The sequence below is a fragment of the Gorilla gorilla genome, chromosome 5 (assembly GCF_029281585.2).
Source record: "Gorilla gorilla gorilla isolate KB3781 chromosome 5, NHGRI_mGorGor1-v2.1_pri, whole genome shotgun sequence".
Taxonomy (NCBI): Eukaryota; Metazoa; Chordata; class Mammalia; order Primates; family Hominidae; genus Gorilla; species Gorilla gorilla.
The window spans coordinates 65,318,839-65,342,217 of NC_073229.2; the positions used below are offsets into that span (position 1 = coordinate 65,318,839).

General features: G+C 36.6%; 1 protein-coding gene across 3 annotated transcripts in view; it reads left to right on the plus strand.

Moving 5' to 3' along the window:
* Positions 1 to 23,379, plus strand: part of CD2AP (CD2 associated protein) — a 147,355-nt gene that overhangs the window by 48,786 nt on the left and 75,190 nt on the right. For all 3 annotated transcript variants that reach the window (XM_004044151.5, XM_055391932.2, XM_055391931.2), the window contains exons 3-4: positions 4,975 to 5,128; positions 15,973 to 16,073. In XM_004044151.5, the coding sequence (XP_004044199.1) occupies positions 4,975 to 5,128; positions 15,973 to 16,073 (255 nt within the window). The remainder of the gene's footprint in view (positions 1 to 4,974; positions 5,129 to 15,972; positions 16,074 to 23,379) is intronic.

A 23,379-nucleotide genomic window follows, 5' to 3' on the forward strand; every position in this document is an offset into this window, starting at 1 on the left:
TTAGGCAGTGGAAATACAATAAAACATAATCCCTTCTGTCCTGGAACATAACATTTTAGTGATGTACCTACTGATTTTTTAGTCACAAAAAGGGTCACAAGTTTAGAGGTAAGTCTCTTGATGGCAGAGGCAAAGGATGTCTCCCCTATCTTTTTTTGTTCCGGAATAGGGAATCTAGGAGAGATCACAGAGATTTTTTTCGGATCTTTTGCCCATTTAAAAAATCAGGCTGTTTGCTTTTTTATTGTTGACTTTTAATATTTCTTTGTATATCTCAAATGACAGTCTTAGGCATCTTTTGCAAATATTTTATCCCATTATGTGGCTTATCTTCTCACTCTCTTGATATGTTTGCTTTCTTAGTGCATGGCAACATCTGAGCAGTTGCCCAAGTCAGGAACTTGGGCATCATCTTTGACTCTTTCTTCTTAGGTTGTATCTACTGAATTATCTAGATTCTGCCTCTTGAATATTTTCTGACTCTTTCAGTGTTTCTCCCCTTTGTCACGATTATAACTTAGGGCACATTCTGCTCTCACCTGGTATATTTAACTCTAGTACTGCCCCCCTCCCCCAACTTATTCCACTATGGCAGCATCTCATCTTCTATTAGGTCCTCACATGAATTCATTTTGTTCAGTGTCGTTTTGTTGTAATGTTGATGGAAAAAAATTGGTTCCTAGCTGGGGCCACTGTCTGTGGAGTTTGCATATTCTCATGTTTGCACGGGTTTTCTCTGGGTGCTCCAGTTTCCTCCCACATCCCCAAGATGCGTACTTGAGGTTCATTGGTGTATCTACATCATTTCCAGTCTGAGTGTGCCTTGCGATGGAATGGTGTCCTGTCCAAGGATGGTTCCTACCTGGCACCCTGAACTAGTGGGGATAGGCTCTGGCCACTGGAAACCCTGAACTGGAATAGGTGCATAAATAGTTATCTTACTTGTTTTTATTAATTTTACTAAATGTATGTATAGCTCACATTTATTTCAGTGTTTATTATTGGAAGTGTTTTGATCTTTATTTATAAGTTTGGTGATGTTTTTGTGACCCAGAGGTATGCCACAGGAATTTAACTCTTGTTTATGTCAACTAGCCTATGCTAAAATCGGTTTCCTTGTACATTGTTTTGCTTAAAGTCACAATTTCCAAGAAGTTATCAAAGACTTTAAGTGGGAATTTACTGTATTTCAGATTGCCTACCCAGACTCAGAGAGCTTTATATCAGCCGTCTGCTCGCCTTGCTATTCTTGAATTTTACCACCCTTATCATCTTTCCCTTCCTTCCATGCTCCAGGCAAATTTAGTGTTGTCTTCATTCCTCAGAAGCTCTGTGCTTCCCATTGCCTTCCGGCCTGCTCATATGCTATTCTTTCCTGTTAAGACACTCTTCCTATTGCCTTCTCTGTACCTTGCTAACTCATTTATTCTTTCTGTCTCAGTAGAGATGTCACTTTCTCTGAGAAGTCATCCTGATTTGCCTTAACACCACTGAATTTATGTTAGCTACACTTCCTGTGTTAGGCATTTGGTGTTTTCTATTTATAGCATTTATCATGAACATTTTTTAAAATGACCTTTATTGAAGTATAATTTATGTACAATAAATGGCATCCATTTAAAATGTAAAATTCAGTAAGTTTTTAAACAATTGTATACAACCATGAAACCTCTGGCACAATGAAGATGCAGAGGCTCTATGTGTTTATCAAGAACTCTTGTGCCACTTTACTGTCCGTCTCTCTTTCTGTGATCCTACCCCGACAAAACCATTTATCTGCTTTTTAATCTATACATTAGTTTGTATTTTCTAAGATTTTTAATGTACCATGTATATTTTGTGTTTGGCTTCTTTCAATCAGAATTAGAAATTGATGGATTTTTTTGTGTATCAATAACTTCTTCATTTTTATTGCTGAGTAGTATTCCATTGTTTATTCATTTACTTGATGGATGTTTGGATTGTTTTCAGTTTTTGGATATTTATTACACTGAATTTTAACTGCCTGGTTATTTTTTGTATTCTTTTGTAAAATGTACAGTACTGTGAGAACAAAAGACAGTCTCTCTTGTTAACATTTGTATGCCTAGCTGCTGCCTGGTACTAGCAGGTGCTCAATAAGTGTTTATGAAAATGCTAAAGAGCAGAAAGGTGGTACTATGTCAGGTAGTACAAATATAAATTTACTTTAGTGTTTGTTGAACCAGGATTTTCATTAAGGAATAGTATTCATTCAGTGTCTTATTTCGGTTGACACTTGTGGACATATATTGCCAGAACTTATTTACAAGGTAATAGCTTTTTTACCTTTTTAACATATAACTGAATGTTATTTTAAAATTTATGGGTTTTGGCTGGGCAAAACTAGTACCAGCACCCTGGGAGGCCAAGAAGGGAGGCTCACTTGAGCCCAGGAGTTGAAGACCAGCCTGGACAACATAGCAAGATGCTATCTCTACCCAAAAAAAAATGTGTTTTTTGATATCATACTAAGATAATCAGCTTTTAAGAGTAAAAAATTTATTTAAGAATTCTCATTTTCAATTGCTATGCCAGAGATTCCGAAACTTTCTTGGTTTACACAACACCATTATTGTCTCAGTCCTTATTTCATGATGCTCCTACACCAAAAGAAAGACCTAAGAGTTGTTCTTACTGTTGGATTCGAGTAACTTAATAAATGTTTATATTTTAACAATTTAGCCATTTAAAAAATAATACACAGAAACTGAAAGAAAAAAACATTTATTCTTAATCAGAATTATTACTAATGAAACGTGTACACCTTTTGGGCACTGCACTGTTGCGGGAAACCAAGGACTGGAGAGACGATATGAGGGGAAACATGAGGATTGTTTATTTAAGGTATGTACTGGCTCAGCTTTTTGGATATGAATCTACTGAGCCAGTGCATACCTTAAATAAACAATCCTCCTGTTCTCCATATTGGTCTCTCTGGTCCTCAGTTTCCTGCAACAGCACAACTCTCAAATTTTGGAAATGATAGGTTACCAGTACTCTTCTTTTCCTGTTCCACATTGATTTTTAAAAAAACCATAGCTAGTAATAATTATAGTACATAATAGTTATTTTGCACTGAGTTAAAAAACTAGCACATTATCAGTTCTCAAGTATTTGAAGTATGTTTTATAAGAATCCTTTTCGGCCGGGTGTGGTGGCTCACGCTTGTAATCCCAGCACTTTGGGAGGTCGAGGCAGGTGGATCACCTGAGGTCAGGGGTTTGTGACCAGCCTGGACAACATGGTGAAACTCCGTCTCTACTAAAAATACAAAAAATTAGCCAGGTGTGGTGGTGCATGCCTGTAGTCCCAGATACTCGGGAGGCTGAGGCAGGAGAATTGCTTGAACCCAGAAGGCGGAGGTTGCAGTGACCAGAGATCGCGCCCAGTGCACTCCAGCCTGGGCAACAGAGTGAGACTCCTCAAAAAAAAAAAAAAAAAAAAAAAATCCTTTTCACAAGATACTTTTAAAACAATCTGTAATACTTTTGTAATCATAAGAATTTATAAACTTGAAATAGAAATATTCTATTGTAAAGGTTAAGAAAAGTATACTTGGTTGGCCACCGAGGCTCACTACCATAATCCCAGTACTTTGGGAGGCAAGGTGGAAGGACTGCTCAAGCCCAGAAGGTGGAGGCTGCAGTGAGCCATGATTATGCCACTGCACTCCAACCTGGGTAACAGAGGGAGACCTTGTCTGAAGAAAAAAAAAAAAAGTATATATATATATATGTATACACACAGACACACACACACACACATATATAATACTTGCCATATCAAGTAAAAATTGTTAATTTTAATATGAAATGTGTGAGATGGGTATCCAGTTTCATTCCCTATTAAATATGGAACGTTTTTCATGCACAATGTATTTTAAGATTCCATCTTTCCTCATTTTTTTCTGTTTTAAATCAAGTTTGTCTGTTTATGGATTTCCTATTTTGTTTCATTTATCAGTATGTCTGTCTTTATGCCAGTAGCACATTGTCTAATTGTATCGTTATAGTTTTCCTTTTTATTTTCGTTAACAAAAACTCCCTCCGCTTTCTTTTCCTTGAAGTATTTTCACTGTTCTTAGCCTTTTGTTCTGTATAAATTTAGAAACAGCTTATTAAATTGCTGCTCCAAATTTTTTGTGTATTTGAATTGCATTGATATATTACATCAATTTTAAGGGAGAACTGATATATTTTTATGATACTGAGTTTTCAGTTACTGAATATGGCATAACTTTGTTTTTGTCTTCATGTCTTCCAGTAAAATTTTATACTTTTCCATGATGGTTCACATGTCTTATTTTATAGCCATGACTTAGATCAGGGGCTATCAAACTACCAGCCCACAGGACAAGTCTGAATACCACCTGTTTTTGTAAGACCCATGAGCTAAGAATGCTGAGAATTTTATAAATGGTTGGAAAAAATCAAAAGGATAATATGACATATAAAATTATTTGAAATTAGAATTTTAGTGTCTATAAATAAAGTTTTATTGGAACATAGTTATATTCATTCATTTAAATATCTGACTGCATTTATACCACACATAAGAGTGTTGATGGTTGCAACAGGAAGTGTATGGTCTGCAAATTGTAAAATATTTACTATCTGGCACTTTATAGAAAGTTTGTTTACCCCTGACTTTGAATTATTGTTTGTCTTTGTATCTCAGTGTTTCTTTGTAGTTGGGGTGAGTGGTGGGGGTGGGGTTTGAGCCTCTCTTTCCTTTATCTTCATCTCCAGTTCTGATAAAACTTAAACTCATGAGTCACTGTTACCAAAATGTGTTTTATTCTTCAGATATGTTTGAGCAGAGCAAAGGTTGGAAACTACTGATATTATGATTTATATAGTAATTACTGTAGCTATTTTTTGGTGTTTTACATTTGAGGATTTAATATAAAAAATATAACTTAACTTGCCTCTTTATTTATTTTCCCTTTTGTAGGAAATTAAAAGAGAGACGGAATTCAAGGATGACAGTTTGCCCATCAAACGGGAAAGGCATGGGAATGTAGCAAGTCTTGTACAACGAATAAGCACCTATGGACTTCCAGCTGGAGGAATTCAGCCACATCCACAAACCAAAAACATTAAGAAGAGTATGTAAATAATTCCTTTCCTGCATAATTACATCAAAATAGAAGGATATTTTATAACTGTGTCTAAATTAAGAAAAATTAGTTCAGTCTTTTGTAGACAACTACAGTAAATTCCTGCAAAGTCTCATGTTACTAGTTATTGCCCTGTGTAGTCAATCTTAATTTTTAGTCATGTACAATCAATAACAAATCAATATCATTATAAATTAAAGCATGAGGCTCTGTTTTCTTATTTATCTTTCAGACTCTGCTGAATGATTACCATTTTACCTTAACTGTATTTTAATACCATTTATTTAGTGGGATTCTGAAATATCTGCTGATTCTTAGCATAGATACAAGAATTTTGATAGTGCTTTTTCTTCAGTTGTTAAACATCTGAACATAAACATTTCCAAGGTGGTTGGCCTTGCAAATTACCTTGTAAGGATTTGGTACTGTGTAAATATGTTAGGGGAACAACTTGGCAAAGAAGGAGAGCATTACATTTGAAATCAGATAAGGGTTTGAGTCTGTCTTATGACCTCAGAAAGATCATTTAAACTCTTGAGTTTTATTTGCTGCTGGTGAGAAAATGGTTAAGAAAAAAAACAAAACAAAACAAAACAAAAAAAGGGAATATTGCTGTTCTCAAAGAGCTTACATTCTTGGAAAAGAAACTGTTATTTAAGGCCAGGTGCAGTGGCTCACGCCTGTAATCCCAGCACTTTGGGAGGCCTAGGTAGGTGGATCACCTGAGGTCAGGAGTTCGAGACCAGCCTGACCAACATAGTAAAACCCCATCTCTACTAAACATACAAATTAGCCGGGCGTGGAGGAACTTGCCTGTAATTCCAGCTACTTGGGAGACTGAGGCAGGAGAATCACTTGAACTCGGGAGGTGAGCCGAGATCTGCCATTGCACTCCAGTCTCTGCTCCAAAAAACAAAAGAAACTTATTTAAAAAGTGTAAAATATTAAACGTGTACAAAGAATTACGGTGTTATGGGAGCACATAGCAAATGTTTTAACACAGTAAAACCAGAAGACCCTTCAGAGATTGAATACTTTTTTTTTTTTTTTTTTGAGATAGACTCTCACTCTGTTGTCCTGGCTGCAGTGGTGCATTCACAGCTCACTGCGGCCTTGACCTCCCAGGCTCAAGCAGTTTTCCCACCTCAGGCTACTGAGTAGCTGTGACTACAGGTGTGTGCCACCACGTCTGCTAATTTTTGTATTTTTCTTTGTAGAGATGGGGTTTTGCCATGTTGCCTAAGCTGTTCTTGAACTCCCGGGCTCAAGTGATTTGCCCCCATTGGCTTCCCAAAGTGCTGGAATTACAGACGTGAGCCACCATGCTAGCCTAGAGATTGCATACTTATTACTATGGTCAATTTGATTTAACCCATCTATGCCTAGTGTCCCCATTATTGGAATGCTAAGAATGTAGGAGTTATTACCATCCTGCTGTTCAAGGTCATTGCCAAGGTCTGATTGCAAAAATTCAAAAAACTGCAACCTCTGGCATAAATGGGTTAATAGTTAATGAGTATTTAATCACATTTACTTTAATGTCTTTGAAATTATGGTGTATAAATCCCTGTAGTACAAAATATTCTACGATAAAGAAATTTTGTTTACGTACATTTCCCAAATTGTAATTGTAAGGCTATTAATAATTTTTATAGAGTCCCCTTATGTCTCAGTCTATTACTTTCATAAGCTGTTGTCTGTCAAGTTTGGAGAAACCTCTACTTTTGGATTACATCATCCTTTGATTATTTTCATAAAATAAAAACAGGTTGTCATAAAAATGAAACAGATTTTATGACACTTAGACCAATTCTAGGGTTCTATTTGTTCTTTGTTTCTCAAGGAAATACAATATCCAGGGAATATTTGCATATTATATATACTGCTTTCTAGCATTATTGCCTGAAGGTGGACGGTTTCAGCAGTTCTGATGATGATGAATTCTGAAACTGCTTGGAGACTGGGGGACAAATAACAGTTTTATATCATACAGCTGAACCTCTATATAGAATGTCTGTGCTGAGGGAGAATTTTTAGGCCCACGGGAGGTTTTTTCATGACCTCTGTCCATAGTAAAATCCATTTACAACTTTCTTTCACTCTAGGGAGCTATAAAGGGATAAGTTTCTTCTTAAGTAGAAGTTAGACAAAGAGGTTGAAGGTTCTGAATATTTTTTCACTTTATCTTCTAATAGGAAAGGATACAGTAAATTTTGCCTTTTGTAAGAACACTGGATGTAAATTCTTTTCTCTTGTAAGAAGGAAAAATCATTATGCAGTTGGTGCCAGGAAGCTTAGGCCTTTTTTTCCTAAGGATCTTCCATAACTTGTTTTTAAAGTACATGTGCTGCAAGGACTAAATTGGTTATTTAGTGTCAGCTAACATTTAAAACAGGATGCAAGTTGTTTTTGCTTTTCTGTTTTCTTGTCATTTATGTATTATTTTATGTTTATTAAACTTGATTTTTTTTTTGTTGCTGTTTGGATCATATCTCTAATTCCCAAAATAGATCACTTATTTAAAAGTGGCTCATTGTATTGTTACATAGTAGCAGGATACAACTAACCAGTACTATTAATATTAATTTAAAAAAACCCAAAACCACTGTATTAACATAAGGTTAATAGTGTAAACACTGCAGTATATATGTTCAGTTTAAATCCCTGTGTGCCAAGACAAAATGAATCTGTGTATGTGTTGAATTTTGTCTAAGCAACTACAAAGGAGAGGTTCAAATAAGTATAATGATGTTGAGTATCCAAAAACTGGATTGGACTAGTGAGCTATTCTTCTCTAGTCTCCAGTATATTGGCTTTTTTGGGGTAGTAATGAAGCCGTGAAAACTTTTGCTATGATCCATTGCTAAGCATGGTAGCTCATTTGGTAAAACAAGGAAGTATTAATTTTTTTTAGAGCAAACATGGAATAGTGTTTCTCAGGAAAAAGTTGATTACTGTTAAGTTGCTAAAGTCAGAGAAGAGAACAAATGTACATTTCTCAAAGCAAAAACAGGTTGCAAGTCACATTACTTCTGACACCCTTGTAAAATCAGCCACAAAGATAATGTTAAAATATTGTGTTTAGAGAGTAAATAAATTGACGTGTTTCAGCATCAGAATATTAGCAGTCAGCGTGGAATATTGGTAGATGTTTCACTTTACATTTGGAAGAAATTGATACCAGATGAAATCTCTTGGCACACGTGAGGGAATACATAGTGTTTGCTAATTGTATTTTCCTTAGTAGTGGAAACTCACGCTACAGCAGAAGTGATTTTTCATGTAGTTAATTATTTTGAGTGTAAAAGATACATTGAGATTGATACTGATAGATCACTAGTGTTTATACTGCAAGGGATGATGTTGCACGTGAAAAGTTAGTTGAAATAATGCCAGTCTACACATTACTTCACTCCCATAAAACCTTTGGGTAGCAAATAGTATGCTTTCTTATTTTGAGTCAGTGCTGAAGAAAATAGTAACATTCTGAATGCTGTCAAATTATGTCCACTGACTATGCATCTTTGCAGCATACCTTTTGAAAAAATGAGTGTGTTGGTTCATGGTGGCTCTTTGACATTGAAATATTCTGACTGATAAGGAGAAAAAGACTCACTCAAATGACTAGATCATCTTGGGGTTAGAACACCCTACCCTCTTGAACAGGGTAGGCTGTTCTAACTTTCTATTTTATTTGGAAAATTTTAAAATACCTAGAAAAGTTGAAGGAATAATTGTGCAGTGAACATAGTATACCCTTCACCTACATATGCTGTTAACATTTTCTCACATTGGCTCTATCTTAATATACATATACTTTTTTAATGGAATCAGTTGAAAGTATGCTACAGACATAATACTTTACCTCTGATCACATTATCTTTTTCTTCATGATAGTGATAATGAAGATTTTCTAAAATTTTGAGTGTCTTAAGTAGAACATCTCAGCAAAGTAGTCAGTATCTTGAACAGTTTGAGCCTTTCACTTAATGGCCTAAGCATTACGATTTTTTTTATTGCTAAGGATGAGAATTTTTTTTTTTTGGATACTGAGTCTCAGGCTGGACTTCATTGGCACAATCTCAGCTCACTGCAGCCTCAGCCTCCCCAGTAGCTGGAATTACAGGAACACGCCACTGCACCTGGCTAATTTTTTCTATTTTTAGTAGAGATGGGGTTTCACCATGTTGGCCAGGCTGGTCTCAAACTCCTGGCCTCAAGTGATCTGCCTGCCTCAGCCTCCCAAAATGCTGGGATTACAGACCCAAGCCACTGCTCTGGGCGAGAAAATTTTTTAAAAAGATACAACTGTATGAATGGCTGATTGATACATATGTCATGTATTCATGTAATGAATATTTCATTACATGAAAATGATGTATTCATTCATCATTCATGTAAAATGGCCGAATCAGTGTTTCTCATAACATTTGATTATTTGCTTATTGAAGAAATAAATTGATTTTTATTTTATTTTATTTATTTATTTTTTGAGACAGAGTTTTGCTCTTCTTACCCAGGACGGAGTACAGTGCCATGATCTCGGCTCACTGCACCCTTCGCCTTCCAGGTTCAAGCGATTCTCCTGCCCCAACGTCCCAAGTAGCTGGGATTACAGGCGTGCACCACCATGCCTGGCTACCTTTTGTATTTTTAGTAGAGACAGGGTTTCACCATGTTTGTTGGTCAGGCTGGTCTCGAGCTCCTGACCTCAGGTGATCCACCTGCCTCGGCCTCCCAAAGTGCTGGGATTACAGGCATAAGCCACTGCGCCTGGTGGAGAAAGAAATTTATTTTAAAAATTGACTAAATAAATTTTAATGCTTTAATAAAACCTGAAGATATTTTTTCCAGAGCCAACTGGAACCAAAAATTGGGTCAAAAATCCTTTTGCTGTTATTTCTGAAGTTTTAGCATTCAACCTCCCACTTCTTATTGGGGTATGCTCTTATTTTAGCATTTGATGGAAACATTAAAAACAGTCTTCAGTGAGAAATGGTTTCATAATTTAAGAGCTTTGTTTGATCTGAATATTTACATCTATTTTTCAGACATGAAATACCTAACTATTCTTGATGACTCACATTTAGAAATTAGAGATTTTCTGTTTTATTAGAAAAAGAACAAGGGCGGTAACCTTACTGAGTCTGAAATTTCACACAATTTGGTTTTGTTTTTTAAAAATACTAAACATGTAAAGTTTTCTGAAATTTTTGAACTCTTGTGTGTCAAATGCCTTTGTATCTGTGAGTAGTATGATCATGAGAAACAATATTGGTCTAGGCAATTAATTAAATCTGCCACATAAAGCTGGGTATGGAGGATGATTCAGAATTCACAGTCTAGCAGGGGTGAACATCAAGTTACTATAAAATAGAGATGATAGTCATAATTTTCTCGTAGGCTATAAGAGGCATTAACATGTTAAGTAATTGTAAGTGCTTGATAAATGTTTACAGTTATTCTGGTGTTTTATACTATTAACTCAGAACTGTATGAGAGACATATGTGTAGTGATAATTTAGATGAAAAGGTAATTTTGTACTGGGGTTGTCAAGCAGAGTATATTGAAGCTCTTCTTTAGGTAGGACATACAAGCACATGGAGATTGGGAGAATAGCATTCAAGGAAGAAATGCAGCCTTTGGCAGACCCACAGAAATAAGCAAGTATATGGTATTTTTGAGGAGTAAAAATCCAGTGTGACTGGACTGTATGAGCTATGTCAAAGTACTATGTAAATCTGTAAAGGAGACAGCATACTATAGTGGAAAGATAGAAGGCTTAGAAGTGGGCATAATATTCCGGAAGCGGATATAATTTTAGTTTTGCCTCATTTTAACTATGTAGTCTTTGATGGATTATTTAACTTTTTATTTCCTTTTTTTCTCATTGGTAAATGAGATAGTGAGTGTTAATGCTTTGTTGTGTGGGAGATGTGAAGAATTCAGAATAGTGCTGGTACATGAAAGAAATGCAGTATGTCCCCGCGTTTGCTGTACCTCCTTTATTCTCTTCCTTGTTAGTAGCTTTACTTATATAATGATTTTTAGAAGACAATTTTTGTACAATTAATTTTTTTGTAGAACTGGAAAGTATTAAAGGTTACTTATGATAAGAAAATACTAATAGCTGAGTGTGGTGGCTCACACCTGTAATCCCAGCACTTTGGGAGGCTGAGGTGGGTGGATCACTTGAGCCCAGGAGTTCAGGACCAGCCTGAGCAACATGGCAAACCCCATCTCTACAAAAAAAGTGCAAAAATTAGCCCAGTATGGTGGTGAGCGCCTGTAGTCCCAGCTACTTGAGAGGCTGAGGTGGGAGGATTGCTTGAGCCTGGGAGGCAGGGATTGCAGTGAACAGAGTTCTTACTACTGTCTGGGTGACAGAGTGAGGCCCTGTCTCAAAAAAAAAAAAAAAAAAAAAAAAAAAGAAAAGAAAATACTAGTTACAGTGTTTTTTAAAAAATGGACTTAATTTCATGTATCCTTTTATTGACACCTCTCTTCTTTTTTGTGCTTAGCATGGGTTCTGATACATTATAGAAATTAACATTTATTGACTTTGTACAGTTTGAAATGTGAAAAATCTCAAAGTGCCCCCTTAATTGTGCTGGCAGTTAAATTAATGGATGGATTCAATATAGGCAGTCACCTCAATTTATGAGTGAACCCTATTTAAATATGAAATAATGTGGAATTATTTTTTCTTTTTAAAATAAATGACTCATAGTTTGTGGTAATAATAGCTATTTAGATGTTTTTATCTAATGTGACTCCTTCCTTTGATTAAATGAATCTTTTTTTTTCATTTTTTGCAAATGATTCTGTTAATACAAACTACTTGGGAAAAATTATGTTTAGTGTGAGAGGAAGAAATAAAGCTCTTGGGTAAAATATAACTAGGCTGCTCAGACTTCATTGACTTGCCTGGGTGGGGGCTAATGAGTAGTCCATTTCACCTTGAGTCCAATTTTAAGAGATATTAAAATTCATGAAAAAGAAACCACATTTTAAAAAAGGTCTGAAATTATCAGAAAGAAAGGATTTTATTCTTGTAAGAGCACCTTGAACAAAATAGACATTTCTTTTCAATAATATGGATTGTTTGCCTCTTGTCTATGAAGTGCTAACTGCAAATAACACATTAATGAGCACAGTTTCTCAAGGTCACTGGAACAACTTGCAAAGGTATTTAGGGACACTGTATTTCAAGAGATGAGAAGTTTTCCTATAGCACGCAAAAAACTATTTAAATTACTTAAAAATTTACCGTGAGGTCTAGTGAAAGGTGAAATGTGAAAAATTTTACTGTGAACTCTAGGTTAGTTAAAAAATTATGGTTACTGTTCACTTTCTTTTTCCTTTTTTTTATTTTTTGAGACAGAGTCTTGCTCTGTTCCCCAGGCTGGAGTGCAGTGGCACGATCTCAGCTCACTGCAAGCTCCGCCTCCCAGGTTCATGCCATCCTCCTGCCTCAGCCTCCTGAGTAGCTGAGACTACAGGCACCCACCACCACGCCCGGCTAATTTTTTTGTATTTTTAGTAGAGATGGGGTTTCACCGTGTTAGCCAGGATGGTCTTGATCTCCTGACCTCGTGATCCTCCTGCCTCGGCCTCCCAAAGTGCTGGGATTACAGGCATGAGCCTCCACGTCCAGTCTGTTTGCTTTCTTTGGCTTCTTTTATTATAAAAACTACAATAAAAAATCAGATACAAATTATTAATTGCTTTAGGAAGGGGAAAAAAACTTACACAGATGTAACTTTCTTATTTGGAGACTCAATTATTTTATCTACTTGATGGTTTTATCTCTGTTTTGTACCTTTCCATGCTATTGGTTGCATGTAGTGTGCTTCTTTTGTTGTTTTGGGGGTGAAGTTAGATTACTTTTTGTCTTGATAAACAATTCCATAGATTCACAGAATGTCAGAGCTGAGGTAACTGTAGTGGTTTTCTAGTTCTGCATTGTAATTTTATGGCCCAGGAAATTGATTCCTAGAGAATTTCAGTGAAATAACTAGGTAATGACAACTGTACCAGAACATAAGTCTTCTGACTTCCAGTACAGCTGATATTTCTATTGTAGCATGACATCTTTCTTTACAAAGAGTTTATTTGGAGATCATGATTTGATGCAGTGAAATTCTTCCTGTCCAGATTACTTCTTAGGATTCTCCTTTGTTGTCCTCTCTCCTTAGAATCCTTGTATCACCAAATCCTACTTTGTTAGTAAAACTGTTTTCCTTGCTCTAGAATATCTGTCACGTCTGTCCCACCTTCTTGTATCTTACTCATATTTCATTGTATAACTCTTATTTCTTCTTTGAAGCCTTCCATATCTGCTCCAGTTCAAACCTGTCCTTTCTAATTTTTGAAATATTTGTAGTTTATATTAAATATTTTACTCATTATGTATTCAAGTTTTATCACTAATTTTTTTCTAGTGTGCATGTTTTCTTCTCAAGTTCTGTTCTTTAAATGTGCATTTAAATTATTAAGAAAAATCTTGTTAGGATTGTTGGTGATAGGCTACTGATGGAGTGTAGACACTCTTGTGATAATATTGGTTGACAATGATGCCATATAGTTAGACCTAGATATTTGTTTATTAATTCATTCAAAAATATGTAGCAGATACTGCTGTAGTTTGAATTATGGTTCTTTCCAAAATTCATGTTGAAATTTAATTTCCATTGTGGTGATATTAATAGGTAGGATCTTTTTGAGAAATGAATAAGTCATGAGGGCTGTGCTCTCATGAATGGGTTAGTGCCTTATGAAAGGGCAGGAGGGTATTAGCTTAGGCCCTTTTTTGCCCTTCTGACATGTGATGACATAGCAAGAGGGCCCTCACCAGATATAAAATCTGCTGGCACTTTGATCTTGGATTTCTCAGACTCCAGAAAAGTGAGAAGTAAATTTGTACTGTCTTCATTACCTAGTCTCAGGTATTTTGTTATAGCGGCACAAATAAACCATATCAGATACCTAGAATAAGCCAGGCCCTGTGCTAGGTGCTGGGTGGATTGCAGAAGCGAATAGGGGGTGGTAAGTACAGGGTGCTAGAGTAGCACAAAAGAAGAGTATTTAATTTAGAAAGCTATTTGTGGCTGGGCGTGGTAGCTCACGCCTGTAATCCTAGCACTTTGGGAGGTCCAGGCGGGTGGATCACCTGAGGTCAGGAGTTTGAGACCAGCCTGATTAACATGGTGAAACCCTGCCTCTGCTAAAAATACAAAAATTACCTGGGTGTGGTGGCGCTCACCTGTAATCCCAGCTACTCAGGAGGCTGAGGCAGGAGAATCGCTTGAACTCAGGAGGTGGAGGTTGCAGCGAGCTGAGATTGCGCCACCACACTCCAGCCTGGGCAACAGAGCAAGACTGTCTCAAAAAAAAAAAAAAGAAAAAGAAAAAAGAAAAAAAAGAAAAAGAAAGCTATTTGGGAGTGTCTTCTAAGCTGAGAAGTGAAGATGAGTTGAAGGTGGGCTTCGTGGATGAAAGTAAATTTCCTTGACAAAAGAAACAATACATTTAAGTGTGAGATGGAATAGGGTATTCCATTTTCAAGGAATTAAAGATCAGGGTGACTGAATTATTGGGTACAAGATTGAGAACCACCTAGGGATCTTGTTAAAGTGCACACTCTGATTCAAAATTCAGTCTGCTAGGGCTACCGTAACAAAATACCACAGACTTAGTAGCTTAAACATCAGATTTATCTTCTCACAGTTTTGGACGATTAGAAGTCCAAGATCAAGATGCTGTCAGGGTTGGTTTCTGGTGATGCCCCTCTTCTGGCTTGTAGAGGACCACTGTCTCCTTGTTTTCTCACTTGGTCTTTCCTTTGTGTTGGAGGGTTGGGGAGGGCAATGGTGGGCTGATGTCTCTTCCTCTTTTGTAAGGATACTAGTCCTATCTCATTAGGGTGTTACCCTTAGGACCTCATTTAACCCTATTTACCACCCCCACAAAGGCACTATTGCCAAACACATTGGGTGTTAGGGTTTCAATATATGAATTTCGAGGGAAGTTTTTATTCAGTTCCTAGTAAGTAGTTGTGGGGTGGAGCTTGAGATACTACATATCTCACAAGCTCCCAGGTTACACTGTTGCTGCTGGTCTAAGAAACACACTTTGAGTATCAAGAAGTAGTCAACTATTCCTGATCATCTACCCATAGCTGCTTAATGATTCACTTTTGAAGATGGGAGTGAGTCTGAGTTCTCAGTTCTTAGAGCTTGAAAAAGGTTGAGAACACAAGCGCGAATGGTTATAAATGATCATTTCTGAATAAATGAAGCTTGTTTGAAAAGCTAAAGTAAAATTATCTTCACATAAATGAGTTTCATTTTTACCTGTCTGAAAATAGTTATTAAAGAAGATAAAATAAATTTGAAATTTGTACATCTTACTGCTTCTTTCTATAGTCGTAAAAGTACTAATTTTAAGTAGTGTTCCCAGACTTGATTAGGAAGTCTGAAAATCACTAGCCTAGAGGACTTGTCTATGATGAATTTGTTGTCCCAAAAGTGTCTTTTATTGTCGGTTTTTTTAGTCTCAAAAATGGTAATGGGTATTTGGATATTTTGCTTTTATGTAAATGGTGGGATAAGATGTATAAAGAGATTTTATTGCCTGAAGCCTTAATATTTGTAGTGTGGGGCTTGGGGTAAAAAGCTAACCAGGGCTGATTGTGATTAGCTGTTTAGAATGCTCATATGTTCTGTTTTTATTTATTCATATAAGTCCTGTGACTATAAACATGGCATGTAAATATACTGTTTTTAAAAATGATAATTCTTAATCTAATCTCTTATGTTACTTTCTTTAGAGACCAAGAAGCGTCAGTGTAAAGTTCTTTTTGAGTACATTCCACAAAATGAGGATGAACTGGAGCTGAAAGTGGGAGATATTATTGATATTAATGAAGAGGTAAGGAAAAAATGTGTTACAGATAAAACAGTAATGGTAATTGATGCTATGGATTTTAGAAAAATTAATTGTAAGAATATTAGTCTTTTGTGAGAACTGTTGTCACTTTTTAAAAAAAATGGTATAGAGTTTCTTTACTCATCCTTGCTGTATTTATATATGTATTTGTATTTCCTGCCTTTAGGAATAAAAATGCCCCCTTAAAGCTAAAAATTAATGAAATCTAAGTAGTTAAGAATGTAAACAAGCCTTTTCTTTGATTCTGAATTTACCATAGGCAAAAAGCGGTAAAATAGAAAGAATTTTGCCTTAGAAGGAATACAGAGCAAAATCTTTTTAAAAGCTTTGCCTTGTTTGAATTATCACATTCAAATATTAATAAAAATACTTTCCTACATTTTGATATCTTAGAATGGGATTTTAAAATATTTTAAAAATAGATCATGGACAGGAGGCAGGACTAGATTGCAGCTCCCACTGGGATAGACAGAGCAGCATGTGGAGGCTCACATTGTGAACTTTTGCTTCAGAACGACTGCAGGAATGTGTTAGGAAAGCCGAGAGAACCCACAGACCCTCTGAAGGAAGCAAACTGCTCCTGTAGGACCTGGGAGACACCCCAAATGCTCAGTCGCAGCAAGATCCACCCAAGGAGAGTCTGAGATCAGAAATGCCTAGCCCCGCCCGCACCTAATGGTCCTTCCCTACCCACCCTAGTAACTGATGACAAAGGGCATATACTCTTGGGAGTTCTAAGGCCCCGCCTATCACCTGTTCCTCCCCATACTACATAGCTGATGCTCTCTTGAAAGTGCCACCTCCCAGCAGGAGACCAACCAGCACAAAAATAGTGCATTAAACAGCCAGAGCTAAGAACCTTCACAGAGTTCATTTCAATACCCCACCCGCCGGTCCCAACCACCACTTCCACCAGAGCAGGTGCTGGTATCCACGGCTAAGAGACCCACGGATGGTTCACATCACGGGACTCTGTGCAGACAACCCCCAGTACCAGCCCGGAGCCTGGTGGACTTGCTGTGTGGCAGAAGAGAGATAATCTCTACAGTTCGACTCTCAGGAAGCCACATCCCTAGGAAAAGAGGGAGAGTACTACGTAAAGGAGCACCCCATGGGACAAAAAGAATCTGAACAGCCTTGAGCCCTGCACTTCCCTCTGACAGAGCCTACCCCAATGAGAAGGAATCAGAAAACCAACTTTGGTAATATGACAAAACAAGGTTCTTTACCATCCCCCAAAAATCACACTAGCTCACCAGCAAGGTATCCAAACCAAGAAGAAATCCCTGATTTACCTGAAAAAGAATTCAGAAGGTAAGTTATTTAGCTAATCAGGGAGGCATCAGAGAAAGATGAAGCCCAGTTTAAGGAAATCAAAAAAATGATACAAGAAGTGAAGGGAGAAATATTCAATGAAATAGATACTATAAATAAAAAATAATCAAAACTTCAGGAAACGATGCACTTACAGAAATGCAAAATGCTGTGGGAAGTTTCAGCAATAGAATTGAACAAGCAGAAGAAATAACTTCAGAGCTTAAAGACAAGGTTTTTGAATTAACCCAATCCAACAAAGACAAAGAATAAGAAAATATGAACCAAGCCCCCAAGAAGTCTGGGATTATGTTAAACGACCAAACGTAAGAATAGTTGGCCTTCTTGAGGAAGAAGAGAAATCTAAAAGTTTAAAAAAAAAATTGGGGGAATAATCAGAAAAACTTTCCTAGCCTTGCTACAGACCTAGACATCCAAATATAAGAAGTTTAAGAACTTTAAGAACACTTGGGAAATTTATCACAAAAAGATTATTGCCTGGGCACATTGTCATCACGTTATAATTGGCTTTCCTGAGGAAGAAGAGAAATCTAAAAGTTTAAAAAACATATTTGGGGGAATAATCAGAAAAACTTCCCCGGCCTTGCCGGAGACCTAGACATCCAAATATAGGAAGTTCAAAGGACACCTGGGAAATTTATCACAAAAAGATTATCACCTGGGCACATTGTCATCAGGTTATCTAAAGTTAAGATGAAGGAAAGAATCTTAAGAGCTGTGAGGCAGAAGTACCAGGTAACCTATAAAGGACAGTCTATCAAATTAACAGCAGATTTCTCAGCAGAAACCATACAAGCTAGAAGGGATTGGGGTCCTATCTTGAGCCTCCTCAACAAAACAATTATCAGCCAAGAATTTTGTATCCAGCAAAACTTAGCTTCATAAATGAAGGAAACATACAGTCTTTTTCAGACAAACAAATGCTGAGAGAATTCACTACTACGAAGCCAGTAGTACAAGAACTGCTAAAAGGAGCTCTAAATCTTGAAGCAAATCCTAGAAACACATCAAAACAGAACCTCTTTGAAGCATAAATCTCACAGGACCTATAAAACAAAAATAGAAGTTAAAAAGCAAAAACAAAAAACAAAAAAACCCAGGTATATAGGCAACAAATACCACGATGAATGGAATGCTATCTCACATCTCATTACTAATGTTGAGTGTAAATGGCCTAAATGCTCCATTTGACAGATAGAGAATTGCAGAATGGACAGGAATTCACCAACCCTCTGCTGCCTTCAAGAGACTCACTTAACACATAAGGAATCATAAACTTAAAGATGTAGAAAAAGACATTTCATGCAAATGGACAGCAGGAGTAGCTATGCTTATATCAGACAAAACAAACTTTAAATCAACAGCAGTTTAAAAAGACAAAGAGGGACATTACATAATGTTAAAAGGCCTTGTCCAACAAGAAAGTATCACAATTCTATATATATATATGCACCTAACACTGGAGCTCTTTAATTTATAAGACAATTAGTAATAGGCCTAAGAAATGAGACAGTAAGACAATAATAGTGGGGGACTTCAATACTCCACTGACAGCATTGGACAGGTCATCAAGACAAAGTCAACAAAGAAACAGTGAATTTAAACTATACCCTGGAACAAATGGAGTTAACAAATACTTATACAACATTCTACAGAACAACTGCAGAATATACATTCTATTCAACAGTGCATGTTCTTTCTCCAAGATAGACCATATGATAGGCCACAAAATGAACCTCAGTAAATTTAAGAAAATTGAAATTATATCAAGCACTCTCTGACACCACAGTGAAATAAAACTGGAAATCAACTCCAAAAGGAGCCTTGAAAACCATGCAAATACGTGGAAATTAAATAACCTACTCCTGAATGATCATTGGGTCAGAAATGAAATCAAGATGGAAATTAAAAAATTATTCTTACTGAACGACAATAGTGACACACCTTTCAAAACCTCTGGGATAGCAAAGGCAGTGCTAAGAGGAAAGTTAATAACCTAACTTTTAACTTAAAAGTCAACTTGAAAGTTAAAAGTTGATGCCTACATCAAAGACTGTGAAAGAGCACAGACAATTTAAGGGCACCTCAAGAAACGAGAAAAAGAAGAACAAACCAAACCCAAACTCAGCAGAAGAAAGGAAATAACCAAGATCAGAGCAGAACTAAGTGAAATTGGAACAAACAGAAAATACAAAAGATAAATGAAACAAAAAACTGGTTCTTTGAAAAGATAAATAAGACTGATAGACCATTAACAAGGTTAACCAAGAAAAGAAGAGAGAAAATCCAAATAAGCTCAGTTAGAAACAAAGCAGGAGATATTACAGTTGACACCACAGAAATACAAAAGATCACTCAAGGCTACTATGAACTTTTTTCTGCACATAAACTAGAAAACCTAAGAGGAGATGGCTGAATTCCTGTAAAGATACAATCCTCCTTGATTAAATCAGGAAGAATTACATATGCTGAACAGAACAGTAACAGGCAGCGAGGTTGAAGTGGTAATTAAAAAATTACCAACAACAACAAAAAAGATCCAGGACCAGACGAATTCACACCAGAATTCTACCAGACATTCAAATAATTGGTACCAATCCTGTTGACACTGTTTCACAAGATAGAGAGAGGGAACCCTCCCTAAATCATTCTGTGAAGCTAGTATCATCCTAATACCAAGACCAGGAAAGGACATAACAAAAAAAGAAAACTACAGACCAATATTCCTGATGAATATAGATGCTAGAATCCTAAACAAAGTACTAGCTAACCGAATCCAACAACATATCAAAAAGATAATGCACCACGATCAAGTGGGTTTCATATCAGGGATGCAGGGATAGTTTAACATACGCAAGTCAGTAAATATGATATGTCACATAAACAGAATTAAAAACAAAAATCACATGATCATCTCAATAGATGCAGAAAAAGCATTAGACAAAATCCAGCATGACTTTATGATTAAAACTCTCAGCAAAATTGGCATATAAGGGACATACATCAGTGTAATAAAAGCCGTCTATGCAAAACCACAGCCAACATAATACTGAATGGGGAAAAATTGAAAGCATTCCCTCTGAGAACTGGAACAAGACAAGGATGCCTGCTCTCACCACTCCTCTTCAACATAGTACTGGAAGTCCTAGCCAGAGCAATTAGACAAGAGAAAGAAATCAAGGGCATCCAACTTGGTAAAGAGGAAGTCACACTGTCACTGTTTGCTGATGATATGATCGTTTACCTTGAAATCCCTAAAGACTCCTTCAGAAAGCTCCTAGAACTGAGAAAACAATTCAGCAAAGTTTCCGGGTACAAAATTAATGTACAGAAATCAGTAGCTCTTTTATATACCAACAGCAGTCATGCAGAGAATCAAATCAAGAACTCAACGCCTTTTACAATAGCTGCAAAAAAAAAAAATAAGATGCTTAGGAATATACCTAACCAAGGAGTCAAAAGACCGCAACAAGAAAAACTACAAAACCCTGCTGAAAGAAATAGACGACAAAAACAAATGGAAACACATCTCATGGTCACGGATGGGTAGAATCAGTATTGTGAAAATGACCATACTGCTAAAAGCAATCTACAGATTCAACAGAATTCCTATACATACCACCATCATTCTTCACAGAATTAGAAAAAACAATTCTAAAATTCATATGGAACCAAAAAGAGCCTGCATAGCCAAAGCAGGACTAAGCAAAAAGAACAAATCTGGAGACCTCACATTACCTGATTTCAAATTATACTATAAGGCCACAGTCACCAAAACAGCATGGTACTGGTATAAAAATAGGCATATTGACCAATGGAACAGAATAGAGAACCCAGAAATAAACCCAAATACTTGAAGCTAACTGATCTTCGACAAAGCAAACAAAGACAAAAAGTGGGGAAAGGATATCCTTTTCAACAAATGGTGCTGGAATAATTGGCTAGCCACATGCAGGAGAATGAAACTGGATCCTCATCTCTCACCTTATACAAAAATCAACTCAAGATGGATCAAGGACTTAAATCTAAGACCTGAAACTGTAACAATTCTTGAAGATAACATTGGAAAAACCCTTCTAGACATTGACTTTGGCAAGGATTTTGTGACCAAGAACCCAAAAGCAAATGCACTAAAAACAGAGATAAATAGCTATGACCTAATTAAACTAAAGAGCTTTTGTACGGCAAAAGAAACAGTCAGCAGAGTAAACAGACCACAGAGTGGGAGAAAATCTTCACAATCTATACATCTGACAGAGGACTACTATCCAGAATCTACAATGAACTCCAACAAATTAGCAAGAAAAAAACAATCCCATCAAAAAGTGGGCTAAAGACACGAATAGACAGTTCTCAAAAGAAGATATGCAATGACCAACAAACATATGAAGACATGTTCAACATCACCAATTATCAGGGAAATGCAAATCAAAACCACAATGTGATACCACCTTACTCCTGCAAGAATGACCATTAAAAAAAAAAAAAAGATGTTGGTGTGAATGTGGTGAACAGGGAACACTTCTATACTTCTGGTGGGAATGTAAACTAGTACAGCCACTATGGAAAACAGTGTGGAGATTCATTTGAGAACTAAAAGTAGAACTATCACTTGATCCAGCAATCCCACTACAATCCCAGAGGAAAAGAACTCATTATATGAAAAAGATAGTTGCACACACATGTTTATAGCAGCACAGTTCACAATTGCAAAAATGTGGAACCAACCTTAATGCCTATCAATCAATGAGTGGATAAAGAAACTGTGGTATGTATATATGTGCTGGAATACTACTCAGCCATAAAAAGGAATGATTTCATGGCATTCGCAGCGACCTGGATGAGATTGGAGACTATTATTTTAAGTGAAGTAACTCAGGAATGAAAAACCAAACATCATATGTTCTCACTTGTAAGTGGGAGCTAAGCTATGAGGATGCAAAGGCATAAGAATGACACAATGGACTTTGGGTCCTCGGGGGAAGAGGGTGGGAAGGGGATGAGGGATAAAAGACTACAAATTGGGTGCAGTGTATACTCCTCAGGTGATGGGTGCACCAGAATCTCACAAATCACCACTAAAGAACTTACTTATGTAACCTAACACCACCAGTTCCCCAATAACCTATGGAAATAAAAAAAAGAAAAAAAAATTTTTAAATAATTTTTTACATCTCTGCTTTTATCATTTGAAGGAGTATTAAAGTTTAATTTCACAGTTGAAGGTCATGTTTTCAACATGTATGTTTTGATACCATGTATTATAGCACAGATTGATTTTGTGTCAAAGCACCCTGTAATGTCATTTATCACTAGTGTTTTTATGTTTATACAAACTTAGATTGTGTTTATACAAAGGCTGTTCTATTTTATTTTCACTTGGTTGCAGTAATAATAGTTAACATTTCTTGAGCTTATGTTATGGTTGAAGCATTGTGCTGAGAGTTTCACATTTATTATATCCTTGAAAGTTTTAAAAAACCTAAGAAGATAGGTATTTTTATCCCCATTGTACATAGGAAGAGACTAAATCAAGGAAGGTAAGTGGTGGCTGTTTTAGTTACTGTTGTTGCATACCAAGCCATCCCAAACTTGGTGGCAAAGAATAATGGTTGTATTATGCCTGTGAGTCAAGAATTCAGATGGGGTATAGCCCAGTTGGCTTGTCTGGGGCCCTTAGCTGGAAAGATTCAATGGTGGGGTGTCCTGGAATAATAGGAAGTTTTTTTCACTCACATATCTGGTGCCTAGAAACCTTGAAGACTGTAACTGCCAATTGGAGAGCCATTATGTTAGCCTTTCCATTTGGGTTGACTCTCTTACAGTATAGGCATCTCAAGGTCGTCGGACTTACTATATGGCAGTTCACGGCTCTTAAGTGCAAGCATTTCAGCACATATTAGCTTTATTGCCCTTTACAAACTAGCATCTGTTGGTTACAAGTGAGTCATAA